Source organism: Mytilus edulis, chromosome 6 (assembly GCF_963676685.1).
Source record: "Mytilus edulis chromosome 6, xbMytEdul2.2, whole genome shotgun sequence".
Classification (NCBI taxonomy): Eukaryota; Metazoa; Mollusca; class Bivalvia; order Mytilida; family Mytilidae; genus Mytilus; species Mytilus edulis.
Genome location: NC_092349.1, coordinates 59,527,964 through 59,549,823, shown reverse-complemented (window position 1 = coordinate 59,549,823; position 21,860 = coordinate 59,527,964). Strand labels below are relative to the sequence as shown.

At 32.9% G+C, this 21,860-nt stretch overlaps 1 protein-coding gene and 2 long non-coding RNA genes across 4 annotated transcripts in view; 2 read left to right on the top strand and 1 right to left on the bottom strand.

The window, feature by feature from the left end:
* Positions 1–21,860, top strand: part of LOC139527996 (uncharacterized) — a 289,349-nt gene that overhangs the window by 116,593 nt on the left and 150,896 nt on the right. The window contains exons 29-32 of one of the 2 annotated variants that reach the window (XM_071323756.1): positions 14–185; positions 16,641–16,924; positions 18,794–18,875; positions 19,735–19,768. The exons of the other annotated variant lie outside the window; for it this stretch is intronic. Of the exons in view, the coding sequence (XP_071179857.1) occupies positions 14–185; positions 16,641–16,924; positions 18,794–18,875; positions 19,735–19,768 (572 nt within the window). The remainder of the gene's footprint in view (positions 1–13; positions 186–16,640; positions 16,925–18,793; positions 18,876–19,734; positions 19,769–21,860) is intronic. 2 annotated transcript variants of the gene reach the window in all.
* Positions 2,736–6,069, bottom strand: LOC139527998 (uncharacterized). Its single transcript, XR_011665500.1, has 2 exons — positions 5,946–6,069; positions 2,736–3,290 (listed from the first exon to the last, which is right to left on the bottom strand). It is a non-coding gene; the product is annotated as an uncharacterized lncRNA (long non-coding RNA).
* LOC139527999 (uncharacterized) lies at positions 6,253–12,235 on the top strand. Its single transcript, XR_011665501.1, has 3 exons — positions 6,253–6,328; positions 10,149–10,305; positions 11,487–12,235. It is a non-coding gene; the product is annotated as an uncharacterized lncRNA (long non-coding RNA).

The window sequence follows — 21,860 nt, the reverse complement described above, 5'->3', positions numbered from 1 at the left end:
TACTTTATTACAGATGAACCTTGTATTTTTAATTTGTACGGTCGTAATTATTCCATTAATCATGTTAGTGGTGAAAAGGAAGAGTGTCCTTTCACATTGGGTAAAAGATATACACCATATCTGAAAGCTCTCTATGTATTGATAGCAGTAATTCTACTATTGAATCTGCTGATAGCAATCTACAGGTAAGATTAAAAACAGTTGATACTGAAAAAGATAAAATCACAAAAGTACTGTATTCCAAAGAAAATTCAAAACGGAAAGTCTCTAATCAAATGGCAAAATCAAATGATAAAACATATCAAACGACTTTACAAGAACTGTCATATTCCTGACTTAGTACAGGCATTTACAATTGTAGAAACTTGTGGATTAAAACTGGTTTTATAGCGCAAAACATCTCATTTGTATGACAGTCGCATAAAATTCCATTATATTTTACAACGATGCGTGAACAAAACAGACATAATAAGTGAAATAGTCAAAATATGGGTACAGCAGTCATCACTATGTCACAATTTCTATACAAGCACACATTTAAGAAAAAAGCACAAAAAGCGTCTATAGAATCTAAAAAAACACATTCATTGCGTCGCGTGTTTGACGTCAGAAAATGTAAACGTCACATAGGTAGAAATATAAATTATTTTATGGTTCAAAGTATTTAAAAAATATATATATAATTTCACATGGGGAATGGTAGTATACAGGGTTAGGTCTTCAAAAGTTATGCGAGAACTTATTTCAGAAACAGACCGAAATTTGAAATTATCAAGAAGTTCATTAGAAATCTTTAGAATCCACATATGGTTAATACCACAACGCGAGTAAAATAATTTTGTTGTTCAAAGTATTGTCAAATTTATATTATAACAATAAAATAATGGCGGATCTTTAAAAGTACAGAGTCACGTCATATAAACCAAAAGAAATACAAAAAGTCGCTTATACAAAAACATCAGCAAAAAAGAAAATTAATTCAAACACATTAACGGGATGTATAAGTACCGAGCCACGTCAAATAGATATTACAGAAAACAAATCAAACAGTAAAAGTAATATTAATAATAGAACAAAAACAATTAAAAGAACAATATTAAACGTTGTTACGATCATAAACAACGTCAGTACGCATAATTCATACACCAAGACCATCATGTATTATTTGTGAAGTTGATACGGAATATTTATCAACAAGGTATTGGTACCTTCCGATGAACTAGTTTTAGATAAAGGACGAGACGTTCTTTGATATACCCTGGTTCATCAATTTCTGCTCATAAACTGTGACGTTTTACAAAGTAGGAGTAGGAGCTGCAAGCTCTTGAATATCGAATAAGTTGGGAAATGTATATCCCATATGCAGTAGAAGTTGGAATATTGCTACTAAGGTACACTACCAATAATTTACCTATACTTTTTTGGTACATTTCTACCCTCGTGCATATCAGTACTGTTAGGAAAGACTGAAAACTTATAATGTTATACTTTCAATGAAATCAGTACTGATTTTGTCAGTACTGTTTTAGTACTGATTTTGACAGTACTGTTTTAGTACTGATTTTGACAGTACTGTTTCAGTACTGATTTTGACAGTACTGTTTCAGTACTGATTTTGTCAGTACTGTTTCAGTACTGATTTTGACAGTACTGTTTCAGTACTGAGTTTGTCAGTACTGTTTCAGTACTGATTTTGTCAGTACTGTTTCAGTACTGATGTTGACAGTACTATTTCGGTATTGTTGTTTTCAGTACTGTTTCAGTAGATTTGGTGTTGTTAATCTTTTTAACTTGAATGTGTATTGTTTCAAAAAATATTTGGAACTGAAAACTTTTAAACTCGGTAAGTATAGTATGCTACATTGTATATAATAATTTGTGGCATATTTTGTATCTTTTGTAGATATCTCTGATTAAGTGTTTATCATTAGAGAAGTTTTTACTATGTGCATCTCAGTACAATTGGTATCCAAATATAGGTTTGATAATTCTGTGACAATATTATTATTATCCTTTTTTAGCTGGTTACGTTTTTCTCTTAGACTATATCACCCTGCTGCGCAGTTTTTTTTTAGCGACGTGAACATGACCAAGGAAAATTATCAAGCTTACTCTCGTCTATCGAAATACTATTGAAGCGCAGGAGAAAACAACAGAAATGAAGCAAGATAAGCAGTTTATCGGATTTTACCCATTAGGAGCACCTGAATTCACTCCCGGTTTTTAATGGAGTTCGTGTTGTCTTTTATGTATTTTTCAAAGTGTTGTTGTAAATGCCCTTTTGTTTTGTGATTCTTTGCTTACTTCTTGATTTTGGTTGTGACTGTCTTTAAGTGTTTATAAAAATAATACGCATTAGGAGCACCTGAATTCACTCCCGGTTTTTAATGGAGTTCGTGTTGTTTTTATATATGTAATTTTCAATGTGTTGTTGTAAATGCCCTTTCGTTTTGTGATTCTTTGCTTACTTCTTGATTTTGATTGTGACTGTCTTTCAGTGTTTATAAAAAAAAAAATACGCACTCGACATCAGGAAGATTCACACTGTGGTTCGAGGCTGATATTTTACAGTATCAATTGTATAATAGCGCATAATTTATATATATATCAAACAAGATTAGAATCTTCAATACTGTTCATTTTTTGGTATTTTGCTATTGCTTAAAATATGTTGTAATTAATGCAGTTATATGTTACTATGTGAGGCAATGCATTATAATCAACACAAAACAATCTTCTGTATTACCTTATTTTTAATCATAACTGGAATTTCTTTTATTTATCATAACCATTTTTTAATATATAATAAAACATTCAATGTCATACCAACATGTGAAGTTTGTGGCAAAAATCTCTGTCATTTTTACGCCCCTTGGTTATTTTATGACCCTTTAAAGCTCATAAATAAAACAATCAAAGAAACAATTAATTTTGCATGTATCATGTTTCATTGTTCTCCCCCTATGCCATCTTTTCTTTGGAATGCTTTGTTGAATGTCAGTTTCCTGGCTCTTTTCCTCAATTCAGTCCCGGATATAATGTGTCTTTTTACATGTACAGTGGTAATCCAAGAGGACACTTTAGTTCTAATATGAGCTCATTATAAGCATCCACCTTTAATGTTTTGGTACTTGTACGAAACTCAGGATTCAATGGTTCATGATCAAATGTTGGGGTTTTTTTTTCTGATGAGTGCCATATTGTCTAGATACATCATTTTGTTTATAGGTCTTCAATTTTCACATCGAACATTCCCATGTCTGCTCCTGTCTCCATTGCTGTTAATCATTCTGAGGGAAAAAAATGTAATGAATTTATAAATAATAAAATTGAGAATGGATATGGGGAATGTGTCAAAGAGACAACAACCCGACCAAATAAAAAACAACAGCAGAAGGTCACCAACAGGTCTAGGCTACAATAAATTATCTTATGTTAAAACTTTCCTCATTTCTGTGTTATGTAAAAATAAAAAGAATGCACAATTATGGATGGGAATGGTTTGACATCAAAATTTACTTATTACTTTATATACTACCATAAGTCCAGTAATCACTAATGGACTGGACTTCTGATACTACATGTATATATAATATTATAATCAATCAAAGTTGAAATTTGTTTCTAAATAAAAAAAAAAAAAAGGAAAATATGATAATTTAATTCATCATCATCATCAAAGAATTAGTGTTTGCCAGTGGCAAGTATTTCATACACGTGTAGCTTTAACCATCGGTCTATTTATGTGTTCTTTATAATAAGATCCGTGAAACAACGACGAAAGACATTAAAATATATACTAACTACTTTATACAAAAGTACATTAATGTTTAATAGATTTAAGTGGAAATTTAATTTAATTGAAAATTTATCGTACATAGTCATATATGTAGCACCTAGCCAGATATGTTATACATCTATCTATGGTAGCACACAGAAACGTGTCCGATTCCTCAAAAACGCGTCAATGTGACGTCAATGATTTGATAAACATGTCAAATTGCACTGGCGAAACCACTTCTGCGGGACACCGGTCGAGCAGTACCCTCATAGACATACATTTTGTAAAAAGACATTTATAGGCATCACCGGATAATATTAAAACAATAGAATTTACTTACTATTTATAAACGATGATTTAAACTTTACAAAACTTATTAAATGCAATGTTAATGGGTTTTTTTTTCTAAATACGCATGACATATTTGCCACTGGACATTAAGTAATCAATAGTTAATTATGTGTTGTAAACTTAGCCTGCAGTTATGCTTGTTATGAATTACCTATGCTGAACAAACTAATGTTTATCAATGACATACAGTAAACGTGGTCAAGCACCGGGAATAAAATACAATATAAAATGTACATGATGTATTAGTTTTCTATATTGTGAAGTACCTCTGTCTGAACTTTATAATAATAATAATCAAATTGATAAAGAAAATCATAAATTAAAGCGCTTCAAATAAAAATAACTTTTTATTGTGCAATTTTTTTTTAACCAGACCTATAGTCTGTGTCTGCAAGCAGAAGAAAGCGTGCACAGTGTAGCATACCTTGGACATTTGTCTGTACGGATTACTAAACCTTTCCTCCAGATTTTTTTTTGGCACCTGCTTTGACTTTTTTTTCTAATCATTTATAATCCAACCGAACAATACGGGTTCTATCGTATCCCACACCATTAATATTGAATTGCGTTTTTACTTTACAGAGTATCATTGGGGGTATATGAGTTTTGAAATATTCTGGCGTTTTTAACCGGACACATTCTTAAATTATCGGACACGTTTTTGAGATTGTAACAATACAAAAGAGGTTATTGTCTTAGGTCAGGAGTTTGGTATTCTGTAGTTGGTTTTCAAGTTTGAATGGTTTTACACTAGTCACTTTTGGGGCCCTTTACACCTTGATGTTCGGTGAGAGCTCATGCCGGCACGGTGTTGAAGACCGTACTTTGACCTATAATGGTTTACTTCTACAAATTACGACTTATATGAACAGGAGACTTTTTTCATTGGCAGTTATACCACATCTTCTTATATATTAATACAACACTGAGCCACCCAACCCATCCACCCCAATTACTCGTTTGTGAGGGCTGCCTAGAGTCAGAGGTGGATTTAGGGGGGGCTGGAGACCCGCCCCCCCTTTTTGGAAAAAAATTGGTTGCTTATATAGGGGAATCATTGAAGCGTGACTGGAGCCGGCCCCCTCTTAGGTTAGTCAGTGGCCCCCAACTTATGTAAATTTCTGGATCCGCCACTGAGAGTGGTTACACCGGGCCAAAAATGCATCGGACTGAAACAACATACTGGTTGTGTGTACACTGACAATCAAATTAAAATTAAAATAATGTATAAAATATTGTAAAAAATAATTTTTCATTTGAGTGCATTTACGTAACAATAACACAATGTAACCGTAGACATAAATATCATTGTTACACTCGTAAGTATTCTATGTAGTTCCTTAGTCAACCATAGGTCTGCATTCCGGCGATATAGCATAAACTTCATTGTAACAATAACTTTTTTACGATTTTACATTTCAATGTAACCATAGCCAGTACCAAAACAAAATAGAAATTCAAATATTTCACAGACATCTTTATTTACAATATAAAAATAGGAAGACTGTTGAATGATTTTCAGTGGCGGATTCAGAGGGGGGCGTAGAAAAAGGAAAAAGGGGGGTTCCAACTCAGTCCCCTAAAGATTTCATAATTATAGCGAAAAAATGGGGGAAATAAAATATTTTAAGTGGTATTATATAGAATAAATAATGCATTGAACGTCCAAATTAATTTGGTGTTCCCACCCCGGAACCCCAGGGGTCCGCCACTGTGTAACGCGTATTCTGCTTTTTTTTAACTAACGTAATATGTTTTGAATTAGCTATGTTACACTTTTCTCAGTTTTAAAATATTCAATGTACTACTATACCTTGATCTACCTTCAATCCCATTGTGGTATTCAATCCAGAAGAAGTTTGAACTGTTGAACTGTTGACATGTCAGTGCGAGTGCAAAAATAACGTTTGTAAACAATGAATGACGTCATGTGTAAATCCAATCACATAAACGTTTTACAATAGGCAATTGTATGTTCCATATTGACGCGCTTTTGTGATGACGATAATAACATCAACGGCAAAATTTGAGACAACAGTAGATCAGCCGGGAAGGATAGGATACAGAAATACAGCAGAGGAAATATCGGTTTACCAGCCACTTCACAATTCTTAAAGTTACAGAAAGAGACGATTGTTACGACAAGTCAGAGATGGCGGATCCTTTTCGAATCATCTACGGATTGCTATTGTTCATGTATGTTTTAAAAGTCAAATGTAGGCTATGTCTTCTTCCATCACAAGTTTTATTTCGTGAGCATCCTGTCAGATCATATATTTTGCCGGAATCAACATTCTGTATACTGTGTCAACAGAATACAGAATGTTGATTCTGTATTCTGTTGACACAACATTCTATATTCTGTTGACATTTATACAAAAACAATGTCTTTCCCTTCAAGAATTTAGTTCAAATTTATGTGGTTCATAAGGGAACAGAACATTCGATTTACATATATATATATATATATATATATATATTTGTTTATAAAAAAAGATGCCGTATTATTGCCAACGACACAACAACAACAGCAACAACATATATTTTATTTGCCAATCATGGCACCCAAAATGAGCGGAATAATCACAACTCTCCACAACAGATCAGATGACCAGAAATTAACAAATATAGGTCACCATACGGCCATCAATAATGAGCAAAGCCATATCGCATAGTCAGCTAAAAAAGGCAACAAAATGACAAATGGCAACGAATTCAAACAAGCAAACTAACGTTCTAATCACGTACAAAAATGAACGAACAATGAATATGTAACACACCAACAAACAACAACCACTGAATTACAGGCTCCTGACTTCGGACAGGAACATATATACAGAATGTGATGAGGTTAAACATGCTAGGGTCTTCCCCCTAAACCTGGAACAGAGTTGTTACAGTACTACATAACAACAAACTATAAAATTCAGTTGAAAAAGGCTTATTTAACTTTAAATAACAGATGAATGCAAATAGAAATACATCTCAGTAACAAAAACATAATGGACGTTACCGTTACTCAACAAAAAAGGTCACTAAATACAGATCTGAGAGTACTTGCAGTTACTGACAGCTAGTTCAAAGCCACTAACAACTAATAACAAAAATCATGCATCTAACTTCAAAGACTTAGTTCATAGTTTTTTTTATACTTCTGTTGATTATATTTAATCTTAGTTTTTTCATTCTGTTATGCGGGGTTCACACATTGCCGATTATTGCTCCCGTTTGAGATCAGACAGCGATACGACACGAAAAGTGAAAAAGTCGGATTAGTATCCTCAATTATCTGGAATGTCCTATTATTGTCTGAACGCAGTCGTTTTAGTTCGTAACAGATTCCTACTGGTCGGGAAGGGTCCGAATAGTTCGGCAAAGCACCCCGACAGTTAGGTGCGTCCCGTAACATTCGGGGAAACTCAGCCGATTTTGTCTAGTCGGATTACAATCGTGCCTATGTCGTGACAGATTCTGCTGTATCGGATCGAATTCCTAACAATGTTCTGTGTATTCGGGACGGTGTCCTGTGGAACGGGAATGATCTGGAGAAGTCCCGACAATAACAGAATACAATACGACTGAGACCAGACAAAGCCGTTTGCAATGCGATAGAGCGGACCGTGATAGGATTACGTTCCGACAGTACCTGATCATCCCGATTATGCCGACAGTTTTCGAACGGATAACTTCCGTCAGCGTCGGTTCACTGTCTTGTCACTATCTGATCTCTGTCGGATTACATTCGGTAGAATCGGGACGCAGTCGTGACAGACTCGGTCGAATTTTACCTGGCGAAAGATACAAATCGAATTTCAATCCACGATTCACAGGATCTTGATCAGACTTTTGACAAATTTTAATCGGGAATGGTCCTGTCAAGGACGGCAGTAAAAATCCTGAATGTGTGACTCCAGCTTAAAAAAGAGATTAAATAACAGACACAATGTTCAACAAATTTGTTTAAAGATGGCAAATTTGTGTTACATTCGTTTAATTTATAATAATACACACAAACTAAAGAGACAGAAAGACAAAGTTTGTCTCCAACGACAAGCAAGAATAAACCAAGAAACAGAAAACAGACAATTTTCCAATGTCCTATATGGCTGGCTTTCATATTATTCCCATTGTTGTTATAAAGTAGACAAAAGCAATGAAGAATCGATAATAGTGTGGTGCTTGAATATGAAGAAAAGAGAATAACAGGCAAAATTAATAATAAAAAGTGAAAAATGATATAGAATATTACAGAATACAGAAATGAAGAAACCACTTCCAGACCAGACCCTTTTATAAGTTGCACATTTTTTTTATTTTTTTTTTGCCTTTTAAATCTTTCTGTTTGGACACCATATTGGTCCGACACCCCAATAGCCTGACGCCCTATTAGTCCGACGACCCATTGGACCGACACACGAATACTAGTAATCCGACACATAATTATTGAGCAATACTTTGTATGAATAATATTTATATTTTAAGAAGTTAATCCCCATAGTTTAAAATGATCCTACTGAGATTCCTCAAAATAATAACATATTAGAGTACATGTATTAAAAATTTGCTTAATGTCCAGTGGCAAATATTACATGCATGTTCAAAACAATTGTTAAATAAGTTCAATAGGTAAGTCCTGTAAAAGATGTCATCTGGGGTGAAAGAAGGTCAATGAAACTTGGACTGCCACTGGACAACGAAAGCATATTGAAGGTGGACAGGAATTTGCCCTGCTGCATATTCAGACAAAAGGCCACCGACGGCCTCTCAAATAGTTGTTGCAATAGTTATTAACCTGCAGAGATCATGGCACTCTCTTTCTATACATGCTATATGAGGCATCCAATTAAAGGTGACCAATCTTACATTTGTTGAAAATTAAACATCCCGCACAATTTTACTACCAATGGTTTTACTGTTTTTACTGTATCACATAAACATTATCCGTTGTTACATCCCAGCTCCTTTGTTCTAACAGGGGTGGTCTGAGCCGGATCACCCCAACCAGATCACCCCAGTTTAAGTTTCTTTGTTATGCATGCTTTCCTTTGTTCTGTAACATTTTGGCGGGAATGTCAAATCCAGTATAAAACTTATAATTAATTATACGGAGAAGACTATCTATCAAAATTCACGTAGAAAAAATCCAGTGTATATGCTGGGATTCGAACTCAAGACCTTTAGCATATCAAGCCACGACACATACCACTTCACCAGGACGACTGGATACGAACTATCAGAAATTTAACATACTTAAAGGAAGCAAGATATTTTTAAAACTGGGGCGAGTTGGCAGACCTTTACTCAGTGGGGTTAAAACCCTTTTCGTTAAATAAATGAATTGTCAGACTGATTGTTCAATTTGATTTTACACTTTTTTAAAGTTGGGCGAGTCGGTTACAAGAGTGGGGCGATTTTTTCATAAAGTGGCGATATTGTGTGGGCCGATTGGCCAGTGGGGCGAGTTGACATTGTTTGATATCTACTCATCGTGTTAGGGGGTCAGAAAGGGTATACATCATATAGTAATATATAAAGTATATTATAATGGTTGTGTGGCGTTCTAAACTAGATTTTATGAATTGTAAATGGTTTTTCGTCTAATCTAAAACAGCTGGGATGTAAAATAGTTATCCCATTCGGACTTGGTGTGTCAGTGTAAGATCACCCTCTGGCCTCCGGCCATCGGGATGATCTTACACTGACACACCGCGTCCTTATGGGATAACTATTAATGATGACTGACTTGCACTTCTGGTGACATTTTCTTAGTGAGAATGTGTTCACATATGGAACATATCTTGTCCTTATGTCCCACGTAAGTGTCATCAATAACTCCTGAACCACTTTACAGAATTTTGTAAATCATCGATACAAACTTTATCTCATGATGTATTTTTTCAAAGGACATTTTACAAAGTGTTACGTCCATAATTAATACCATAACATGCATGTTGGGAAAAACAACTTTTTATAAATGCATGCAAAGTATTTGATGCAGTATGATCTATTGTTATAGGTATCTAAAATGGATCCCACCAGAACACAAAGACTAAGTCTATGAGGAAAATAAAGTTTTAGATCAACGACTAAAAATTGTCATGAACAGATAAAATATGAGATAGAGATAGCACTGGTATGAAAGGTGACAGTAGAACATTGAAATAATTTGAAAGGTAGGTATATATATAGTTACACTCAATTATGATTTTTTCAAAGTAAGTATTTGCAGTTATTCCTATAATTTTATTTCAATATCATGAAATGTTGTAGTGTGTTCATATGACAACAAACCAACAACGAGCAAGTTCAAAAAAATAAAGAGTAGAAATACAATTCTTCAACAATTGAAATATATCATTAAAGTTAACAAAGAAGTCTACGGGAAGTACATATCCGTACACACAACTTCTCATTTAACTGTTTCACAGATTGCATTGATATTGTGCTCGAATAATCAGATTATATTAATACATATGTGTTTTGTTGCCGATCCAAAGATGTCAGAGTGTTACAGCAGGACATAGTTGAACTTAGGAACCTAAAGGAAATATAAACAAAGATCTCCTTCTCTGTAACCGAATAACAGATTTAAAAGATAGTATTTTATTATAATGAGAATTTCCACTGGTACTAATAATGAAAAAATTCACAAAAAGAATACTTTTATTTAATTTTTAAACTATTGCATATGTATAAAATGATAAAAAGTTGTAGGATTGTCACTAAGACAACTATCAACCAAATTTGAGACGATGTGAATTTGAACAATAATATACAACTGTGCAGACTTCAACAATGAGAAAACCCATACCGTATTGTCGGCTACAAAAGACCATGACATAAACAATATATGAAACAATTTAATTCAGAAAAATTAACGACCTAATTTATAACAAAACAAATTAAAAATGTTAAAAGTGCAGCCCGTATTGAAAACATGGATATTTGCCATGAACCCAGACTTGGGACGCTAAAATTCTTCTCCAAATCGTATAAGATCAGGCCATGAAGTCATACAAAATTTTCTCAGTGCCCGGAGAAAAAAAATCGTGGTCGAAAATTGAAATCCAGCATTTTGATTGGTTGATTTGTTGATTTTGGAGTTTGCGTAAATAACTGACTCGAAAGTTTAATGACTTCAAGGCCAGTTTTCAAGTAGGTAAATCAAACATTGTTCCATTTTTTTTCTTTCATTTTTCTCCCTGTATAATATAAACCTTGTATAATTAACGTTATACCACCTTTAGCAATGCATGTACACTGATTCACATTATGTCATGGTTGACCTATGTTTAATCTTATTATTGGACTTTAACAAAATGATAAATGTTATAATCCACTTTTTCCTTTCCAGAAACAAGTTGGCAAAGATATATATCACATGCATAGGAAGAGCAATGGAAAATAACATTGAAGCAGAATTATGAAACAGTTATTAAAAAAACCCATTAAATTTAGAGAGAGAAAAACATTTTTTTTTACTTTTTAATGCTGTTCATTCTTAAGATTACTGTTTATTGTATTTCAATGGAAGTTATTGCAGTTGATAAGAAGATAGAACAAAAATTTGAGTTCTTCAGCTTGTTTTATTCAGTCAGTAAAAATTAATTTTGAAAAGCAAACCATATATGTTCAAAAATCAAAAAGGTTAATTATGTACCAAATGACCTCCGTCTGACATTTATCAGTCTGTTGGAAATCTTTCTTTAAATTTTTATGCTTGTTTTACAAAATGTACTTTTGTTTGTATGTCTGTAAGATTCAAATCAATCAGAGATTTCTGAGGAACTACAAACCAAGAGTTTCTGAAAGTCATCAGTCCTCATGTGAATATGCTATACTGAGTAATGTAGTTCTCACCCTTTCAACTCCCCGTTAACGGGATGCCTAAATATTGAAGCACTAAATTTCATATATTCTTTTCGTAAAATACGCTCTGCAGTTTTATAGGAAAGAGTACAAGAGTTATGCATACATGTATTTAAGTTACTATTCACAATACACTCATTACAAGTGAATGAAATTGCAGCATGATTAATGTATACAAAAAAAAAGAGAAATCTGTCAATAAATGTGTTTAACCATTAAAAATCTTACATTGAGCATATGATTGGAAATTTACTTATGAGAAGTTAGACTAAAAAAAGTGGTCGTATTCTGAATATTCGCTCAGCTCACAGTAAAAGGAGAAAAACATACACTGTTCAGTCTGAAGGTACCTGGTCATGTAGGGGGACATGTCTTATAGCAGATTCTCTCCTTGTGGTGAACTAGCATGTTAAAAAGGAGCTCAGTGCATTATTGGTCTAGTTCTGTACAAAATATGTTAATTACATTGTATTTATATCTGAGTATCATGTCCTCTTCCTGCACTTAACTTGCCACTGGATCACATAACATCAATCCATCCACCCATCTTCTCAAAAGTAATATATCGAGTTCCAATGTTCAATATGTTCTGATTTGACTGAAGCAAGATATAAATACATGTAATATGGTATTGTCAAATAGAAGTATTAATAAGTATTAAAAACATAAACCTTGTAGACCACACAAGATGCAATTCTGACAATAAATATGACATAAAGCCAGAATATTTAAAAAAAAAAACTAAAGTAACTGTCGAAGAGCTGGATCTAAAGCTGAACCACTTCAGGACAACAAAAATCAGAGAAATAAAAAAAAAATAACGAAAACATTAACATGTCACGATAAAGAAAATAAATGGAAATGGGGTAAGTGTCAAAGAGAACAATTAACCCACCCCAAATATACAAAACAACTAGGCATCACTATACAGATACAGTCTGATTTAAAAAGTGTTATAATGAAACAGTACTGAAGAAATTAGTAACGAAACACTACTTACGAAATCAGTACTGAATCATTACTGACGAAATCAGTACTGTCAAAATCAGTACTGTCAACATCAGTACTGAAACAGTACTGACAAAATCAGTACTGAAACAGTACTGTCAAAATCAGTACTAAAACAGTACTGTCAAAATCAGTACTGAAACAGTACTGTCAAAATCAGAACTGAAACAGTACTGTCAAAATCAGTACTGAAACAGTACTGTCAAAATCAGTACTGAAACAGTACTGTCAAAATCAGTACTAAAACAGTACTGTCAAAATCAGTACTGAAACAGTACTGTCAAAATCAGAACTGAAACAGTACTGTCAAAATCAGTACTGAAACAGTACTGTCAAAATCAGTACTAAAACAGTACTGTCAAAATCAGTACTGAAACAGTACTGACAAAATCAGAACTGAAACAGTACTGTCAAAATCAGTACTGAAACAGTACTGACAAAATCAGTACTAAAACAGTACTGTCAAAATCAGTACTAAAACAGTACTGTCAAAATCAGTACTGAAACAGTACTGACAAAATCAGTACTGATTTCATTGAAAGTATAACATTATAAGTTTTCAGTCTTTCCTAACAGTACTGATATGCACGAGGGTAGAAATGTACCAAAAAAGTATAGGTAAATTATTGGTAGTGTAGCACTCCACAGTTAGAAAATAAAATAAAAAATGAGCCACAAAATGTTTTATCATATCCTTTTCCTGGATTTCTAATACATAAACCTAACTGTTTGTGTTGTACATGTGCATATGCTTGTAATCAGTATCTTCCATAGATTTGATTTTCAAAAGTTAAAAGTGTGAAAAATAATTCCTTTTATGTATATCCATGGCAACATTCTGCATTTATTTATCATAAAATATTGCAAAAAGGGGGTGAACATGTCACATATCCCCCAAAATTTGGATCAAACCAGAATTTCAATGCCTTTGGGTGATACCTTTTTAAAAACTATTGACATACATCTTTCTAATGATCAAATAAAAAATGGTTGTCTTTCGCCTCATTTTTTCGTAAAATCTAATCACAAAGTTCGTGCGATAAAAAGTTGGAAAATAACATTACAATAATTGCCGGACCAATGTATGGTACGGACATGCAAATACGGACTGTCATACAGAAAACAGCCTATATTACATACATTACATAATCTTGATGTTCATATAAACCCAATACGAAGGCTATTTTGATACTCAGCTATCCAAAAATGAATTTTATTGCACACTAGCTCTCATATTTGAAAATCCACAGGGGCCAAAATACGAAACTACACACCTAACTGTGGAGTTCTACCTAAGAGGGGGAATTGATAATTATCAAAATTGAAATCGTCTCGTTTGTCATACATTCTTGTACTTAGATTACCGTGTATGTCGAAATCGAGGTATAATTCTGAGGCAGGAGAAACCGTGTCTTTCGTTTCTTTAATTTCTTGTTCTTTGGATGTATTAATGGAACCCAAACAGAAATTTTCGGATTGTAAATGGAAAGAACATCATCAATATATTTGAAACTATATAATCTGGCTTCTTTGATCTTCTTGTTTTTGACAAGTGTCTGAAGAAACTCTGATTCATTTGAAAATAAGAAGAGGTTGACCGGCAAGGAGAGGCTCACAGTTCGTTCCACTAGTAATGTCGACAATTTAAAAGAAAAGTCTACATACAAATTCAACAAATATGTTGTTGATAAGAAACTCCGGATACTGATCACTTGTTTTCATGTGTAGCATGTTTTACCATTTTGTTCAATATCAACAAAATATGCCTTATATTATATCCCACAGTAATTAATCTAGAGCGTATGCTAACATTGATATGATGAAAGGTATCGTTGATTATTTCTTTTAGCCAATTTTTCAATTTCACATGGGAAATAGGGGCACTATGGGTTGAAAAATCAAAAGTCTTGATAGAAATAATAACAGAATAAGACCCAGATTTGTAATTATCTAGAAGTTCTTTAGAATTTTTAATAATCCACATATAGTTAATACCACAACGCACGTAAACAGTTTCACAGTATTTCTGAAAACCTCTTTCACTGAGGACAGCATTTTTATATAATGAATAATTCTTTAGTGGAACATGCAGATGAGCCGGTAATGTACCGTTGTTTTTTACGGAATTTTGTGAAGCTTAGGTGTCCAATACTAACAAGATATATAGAGTCTCAGGGTTTTCCCTGGGTCAATAATGTTTTTCGCCACCTCTTTCGTCAAAACAATATATTTTAGTAACTTAGTTTCTTTATCGCCAAACAACATACAAAGATTTTTCGATTGAGATTTTCCTCCTTTATAGATGTTAAGTTCTTTTGGAAATGTTTCTTCAAGTAATATAAATATTTGCCCTTTTGTACTGCGAAGTGTTTTTTACAACACTTTCTATCACTTGAAATGATCCCTCATTCCAAAGGAAAAACATTTACATTGAAGGGTTACCCTCATTTGGGTGGTTGTTCCCAAATATATTTCTTCATAAGGACAGTTTTCCTTTCCGGACCATCAACTATGCTTGAAAAACGTGCGTCGTCAAAACGACTTTAGAGTAACCTTTCAAATCAATGATCTTTATTAAAGGTATAGGATAAAAATTTTAAGGCGGTGATTTTTCTTGCTTTTGAACAATTTCCGTCAACAACAGTTTTCCTTTCCGGACCATCATTAATAAAAGAAGGAGGGGAGATGTCAAAATTTTGCTTTAAACACGTGCGTTGCAAAGAGGTTTATAAATCCTTCATGTGACATGTGACAGATGTCATTTAACCTTAACATTTTTCAAACAATATAATCAACAACATTATTATTAATTTGTTAATAAGTCCTTTAATTTGAAGCTAACAGCTATAAAATGCAATAAACTGTTAATTGATTTTCTTGTAAAAATCTTCAAATGTTCAAGGTGAAATCCGATTAATGTCTGACGAGGTAAAGTCCGAGAAACCTGAAACTTAATAAATAAACGAGATGGATGAAATTCAATTGTAATATATACAATGATATATTTCTTTCTCAAAATTCTTTCGCAAATGTCCAAATTGTAATCGCCAAAATTATTATTGTTTCAAAAACGCGAAAATGGTAACTGCCAGCGGAAACCTTGGAGTCTCTTGGTATTATGTTCGTTTGATAAAATAATTTCAACAGTTTTGATTTATCATTTGTTTTTAAAAGCAAATTCTCTCAGCGGTTAAATGATTTACTATAAAACTCACTAAACTTATAATACGCATACTTATTTTTATGCCCCATTTATGTGCATTTTTTTATTGGTTGGTGCGTGCGTTTGTTCTTCCATTCGTCTGTCCTGCTTCAGGTTAAACTTTTCCGGTTAAAGTTTTGTGGTCGAGGAAGTTTTTGATGAAGTTGAAGTACAATCAACTTGAAACTTAGTTCACATGTTCCGTATGATCTGATCATTCTAATTTTAATGCCAATTAGAGATTTTGCCCTATTTTCACTGTCCACTTTGCCCTATTTTCACAGTCTACTGAACATAGAAAGTGATAGGGCGGATGGGGCATCCGTGAACTATTGACACCTTCTTGATTCAATATGCAATAAATGTATGTGAACAACATGTAAACCATAAGTATACAGTAAGATGTTGATACTGAACATATAATTTCAGTGATACATATCAGAAAGTGAATGATGAATGTAAGTTCCACTGGTCTCAGCTTCAGATTGATTTCCTCGAAGAGTATAGCTTAGAGACAATTTTCCCGATACATTTACAGATGCTAGTGCTACCCTTTTGTCTTGTTCACTTCCTTATTTGGTGTGCCAAGTATTGTTGCTTTAGAATAAGAGATCGAAGAATGAATAAAATCCAAAATGGAGATCATCATGATAGTTCAAGTTCTAACAAGAGGGAAAAGGACAAGATAAAGAAAGATCCAATGTTTGTACGAGGTAAAAATGTAAAAGAAGGAAGATATTATTAAGATCATATGTTTTCATGCTGTAACAATGTATTCAACAGAACAAATTACAAATTATAGGGTTTGCTACTGACCCCATAGAGGGTTAGTTAAATCCATAGGGGGAGATGCCGTAGCTCTATGAATTCGAAGGGGGTCAGTAGTGAACTGTATAACAAATTTATCGCAATGCAGGCATTTTCTTGCTGCGTTTTGTACAGAAAAAACATTGAAATAAAACAACATCAATAGATGACGTCGTCTTTAAGAATAGATTTGACGTCCTGATCCCCTATGAAAATTACTACGTGGCGGTGTTCAACTTATCACAACGCGATAATGAATCAGCGGTGAGATAAAGTGTCTTAGAGATAATGTTCATATCCGACCTTATAAACACAGAACGTACATTAATTCTATATAGAAATCTGGCAAATGGAATTAACATACAAAAAATAAACATGGCAATTGGTATTGAATTCACATAAGATGACACTATATGGAACGTTTTCAGAACTTAATCAAATTGTTTTTTACGTTTTGCAATTGTAAAATGCATTTATTTTAATTTAAGTCTTATTTAGATATTACTAGTGCTTGTTATATAATACAACATCAGTAAACCGCTGTTCAATAATTCGGTTAAGCAAAAAATAAAAAAAGAATGTGAAGTTTTAATTCTGATTGGGTTACAGCTAATTTTATTAAATTATTGAAATTACAAAAATGTAAGGATTTGCATACATTGCTCCACAAGTCCATAAAGTTTTTTTTTTTTTCAATAGACTGTTTCTTTTTTATAAGAATATTTTCTAAATATCTGATACATTATGATAAACACTAGGATTAAGACATGTTGGTTACACGTGGAAAAAGGGTTTAATTTCTATAACAGCAAAAGCTTTCTCTATGTTCTGATATAGGAAAGAGAAACATTTCGTGGTGGATACATCATTAGGTTAAATACATATTATGTTAAACCGTAGTTTGTTCAATAATAAGAAAACCCATACCGTAAAGTCGGCTTTAAACGGTCCTGACATGAAAGATATGACATATTTATTGAGAAAACATAGGACATAATTTAAAAAAAACATCAATTAACGGAAAATAAAAATCATGAAAATGGCAAACATGAACCAACAACAAACTCTGAAAACAATTTGGGACTGGCACATAAAGAATGTGGCTAGATTGACATGTTTGTGAATGCGCAACCCCCTGAGTAATATAATGTTATATGCAAAACATAATATCATGCTATCAAAATCAATTGATAAAAAAATAACATCGAACAAAAACACAGACCAAACGTGGCAGTGTACTTGTGCATCCCTAACAACAATAAAAGAACCTAGATCTGCGAGTATTTACAGTTACTGACAGCTATTAAAAATATAACACGAATGGCCGATTTTTAACCACTCACCGAAATTTTAGCAGTTTGACCTACGATAAACTAGTTTACTCCAATCACACAGTTATACGTCTGTATCTTTTAGTTACCTTTAAAATGGTCGTTCCATGTCATAGTTATTAGTTGTTGGGTTTTAGTTTTTGGATAAGTTGGTGTTTGGACGGATTATTACACTTTATGGTTTATTCACACATAACTATCATATAAACGGGTTATTTTACAGGTGGTCATTTGATTTAGTCATTCGTTATTTTTCAAGTCTGTATGTTACCAATATTTTTTTGGTTAGTAATTTCATTGTCATTTACCCAAAATACTCTTTCAATATGACAGGAATATCTGTTAACGCCTGATACCTTTGTCTTATTTAATAGGCGAACCTTAAGCTAAAACTCGAAACCAATTTGTATAACAAGTAATGTAAAGAAGTTTTTTTTATCATAGTGTTTTTGTACAACGCAGACAATGATCTGAAACTAAAATCAACAGAAGAAGCGGAGAGGATTGGAGCGGTGAGATCAAGAGGGTAATAAAGTTATAGTTTTCTAAATCTTTATGTACAGTAAAAGTAAGCTCTGTTTATGAAAAATTAAATTTATCTATAACATGTATAATAACACAATGTGGACTGCTGTATCACTACTTTTGACATTTACCTATTATGTCTGGTTTTTTTTATCACACATCGATATAATGGATTTTTCGGCGACTGTCATACGAGTAAGAGGTTTAGCTAGCTATAAAACAAGGTTTAGTCCACCACTTTCTAATTAAGAAAATGCCTGTACAAATTTCAAAACAGGAATATGACAGTTGTTGTCCATTCGTTTGCTTTGGATTTTGAAATTTGATTGGGGACTTTCCGTTTTGAATTTCCTTGTAGTTTTTTTTTGGGGGGGAGGGGGATTTTCTTTTTTAATGTAGCATATTTTTTATAACCTCTTTGACTGTAAAATTATAATAACATAAAGGCAGGCTTCTAAACATCAATATGGAATTTTTTTTCATTGAAAGATCAGTAATTTCGTTCTTAAGGTTTTATTTATGGCCCTAAGACGTGTACATGTGGTGAACGATTATTTTAAATATGTTATAGCTTACGATCTTAGTTAGCAAGCCAATTTTTGGACTCAAGGAATTTGTAAGAAAGTATGACATTTCAAGAACAAATTTTCTTCTAAATTTTTCAAGATGTTATTTAGTCAGATATCGGTATTTTTTTTTTAATTTTATTAAATCGTTTATTTACGCCTTCATACATTTTGTATGTCGAAAAACGCGTAAAATCGGCCAATAGGAGTCATTTTGAAATCGTTATGGCTTGTACTATTTAGTCGAAAAATTGAACGACTGACAGCTTTAATTTTTTTTTATTATTATAATAGGAAAATTGAGATCACAGAAGAAGATAAAATAACGGTATTTAATATTTAATGGAACATAACTGATATAAGTGTGAACTTAATGTAGCATAACATTGCTCAGCGAAATTTGTTCTAAACATACAAAGATAGACAAAGATAAAAATCAATAAAAAAGCCTACATTTAATAAACACAAAGGGGCGTCAATGATGAAATAGACAATGTAGCACTGACCAATTACATCAGACTGATTGTAATTTGAAAGAAAAAATAATAAAGCCATCAGCAGAAAAAAACAAATGGTGACTATATCTAAATATATATGTGTTAAAGTGAATTTGTATAATCAGGGAGTATGAAGAATTCCTTTTTTATAAGGGATTCCGTATATTCTGTATAATCACTTAATCCATATTATATATGATTCATGAAAATGTCTAGTGATTTTACATAATCACTGAAAGCTTTAAGAATTGTTTTACAAATTTCCTTTCGTGTTTTTAGTGATCATCAATAACACATGTAATACACAGATTCTTTGTTTTGGTAAAAATAAATCAAATACAGACATATAAATAACCTTTTTATGGTTTGGGTGGACAGTTTACAGTTTAGGTCGACAATTGTTCAGACTGAAAACATAGGTTGAGAACTGGTCGAGTATTGGTCGAGTACAGGTCTAAAGGGTTTAGACTGTTTCATACTGACAGAGTATTATTTCAATGGCAAATATAAGAGTAGAAATGTGTACAGTCAAGTATGGTTCAGATGGGGTCGAGTAATATCGAGTCATATCCAGCCCAAATCAGATTGGTCGAGTTAAAGACAATAACAATCAAAATTAGAACAGTCGAGTATAGATACAATCCTTGGATGGTATAAACTTCCCACTAACACCATACACCATTACACCATACACCATACCCCATTACACCATACACAATACACCTTTATACCATACACGTTACACCTTTGCACCATACACCATTCCCCATTCTATACGATCCGAAATTACCCATAATGCAATTAAATTTAAATATTAAGATTTGTATTATGTTTATGCTTACAATCCGAAAAAATGAAATAAAAAAAACTTCGTTTGCAACCAATGAAAGGTCGTACACTATCATTCACACAATTCCCGATCGCACGTTACACCATCACGCCATTCCTCATACAGCATTACACCATTCCCATTACACCATACACCATAGCACCATACACCTTACACCATTGCACCATATGCCATACACCATTACACCATACACGTTGTTTTGGGAAGTTTACACCATCCAAGGGCTGTATAGGCCATTTCAGACTTTTACTGGTGTGAAGTGGTACTAAGTCAGGCATATGACAGTTGTTTTCCATTCCTTTGATGTATTAAATATTTTTGTTTTGCGATTGATAATTGACTCTCTGTTTTGAGTTGTTTTTCCCAAGCATTTTATATATATGTTATTTCACTTTTTTTTTATATCATAGGCAATTCCTCAAATACTTCGAGCAGATTTTTTTACATGTTAAATGACATGACGTGAAACATGTTAATAATGTGAAAAAAACCTTTGCGACCGTCATTGATATAGATACACATAAAATTTACCTGTATTTACTACTACGTACATAACAAATTCAGTTATTGTCACTCGATGTTTAACAATTATCAACCAATCAATTATCATATGGCGGGATCAAATTCAAATTCAAATGTTATCCTGCTGATGAGATCCCAGCTGATAAAATGAATCCAAATACTGTATTGAAGTTTGCCTTCTTAATAATAACTAGTCGATAACATGTATACACCTGGAAAAAAGTATTGCAACACTTCCAAGGAAAACAATGTAAAATGACATGGTTATAGAAAGTGTATAATTTGGGTTTTACCAATTACTTTTAATCCGTTTATGGTTTAAAATTCAATTTGTATTAACTTACTTTTCATCCAATATTAATGCTACATTGATAGGACATTACAACTGCACTGAAATAGTGACTCGCCCTTTTTACAAAAAATGCAAATTTTGCAGAACTCATTTTTTCAAAAACATTGGTTCTACAACATGCACAATAAATACAAAATTTTATGCATTAAACTCATTCAGAAATGGCTAGTTTAACACACATTTCCAGTATCTGATGTTT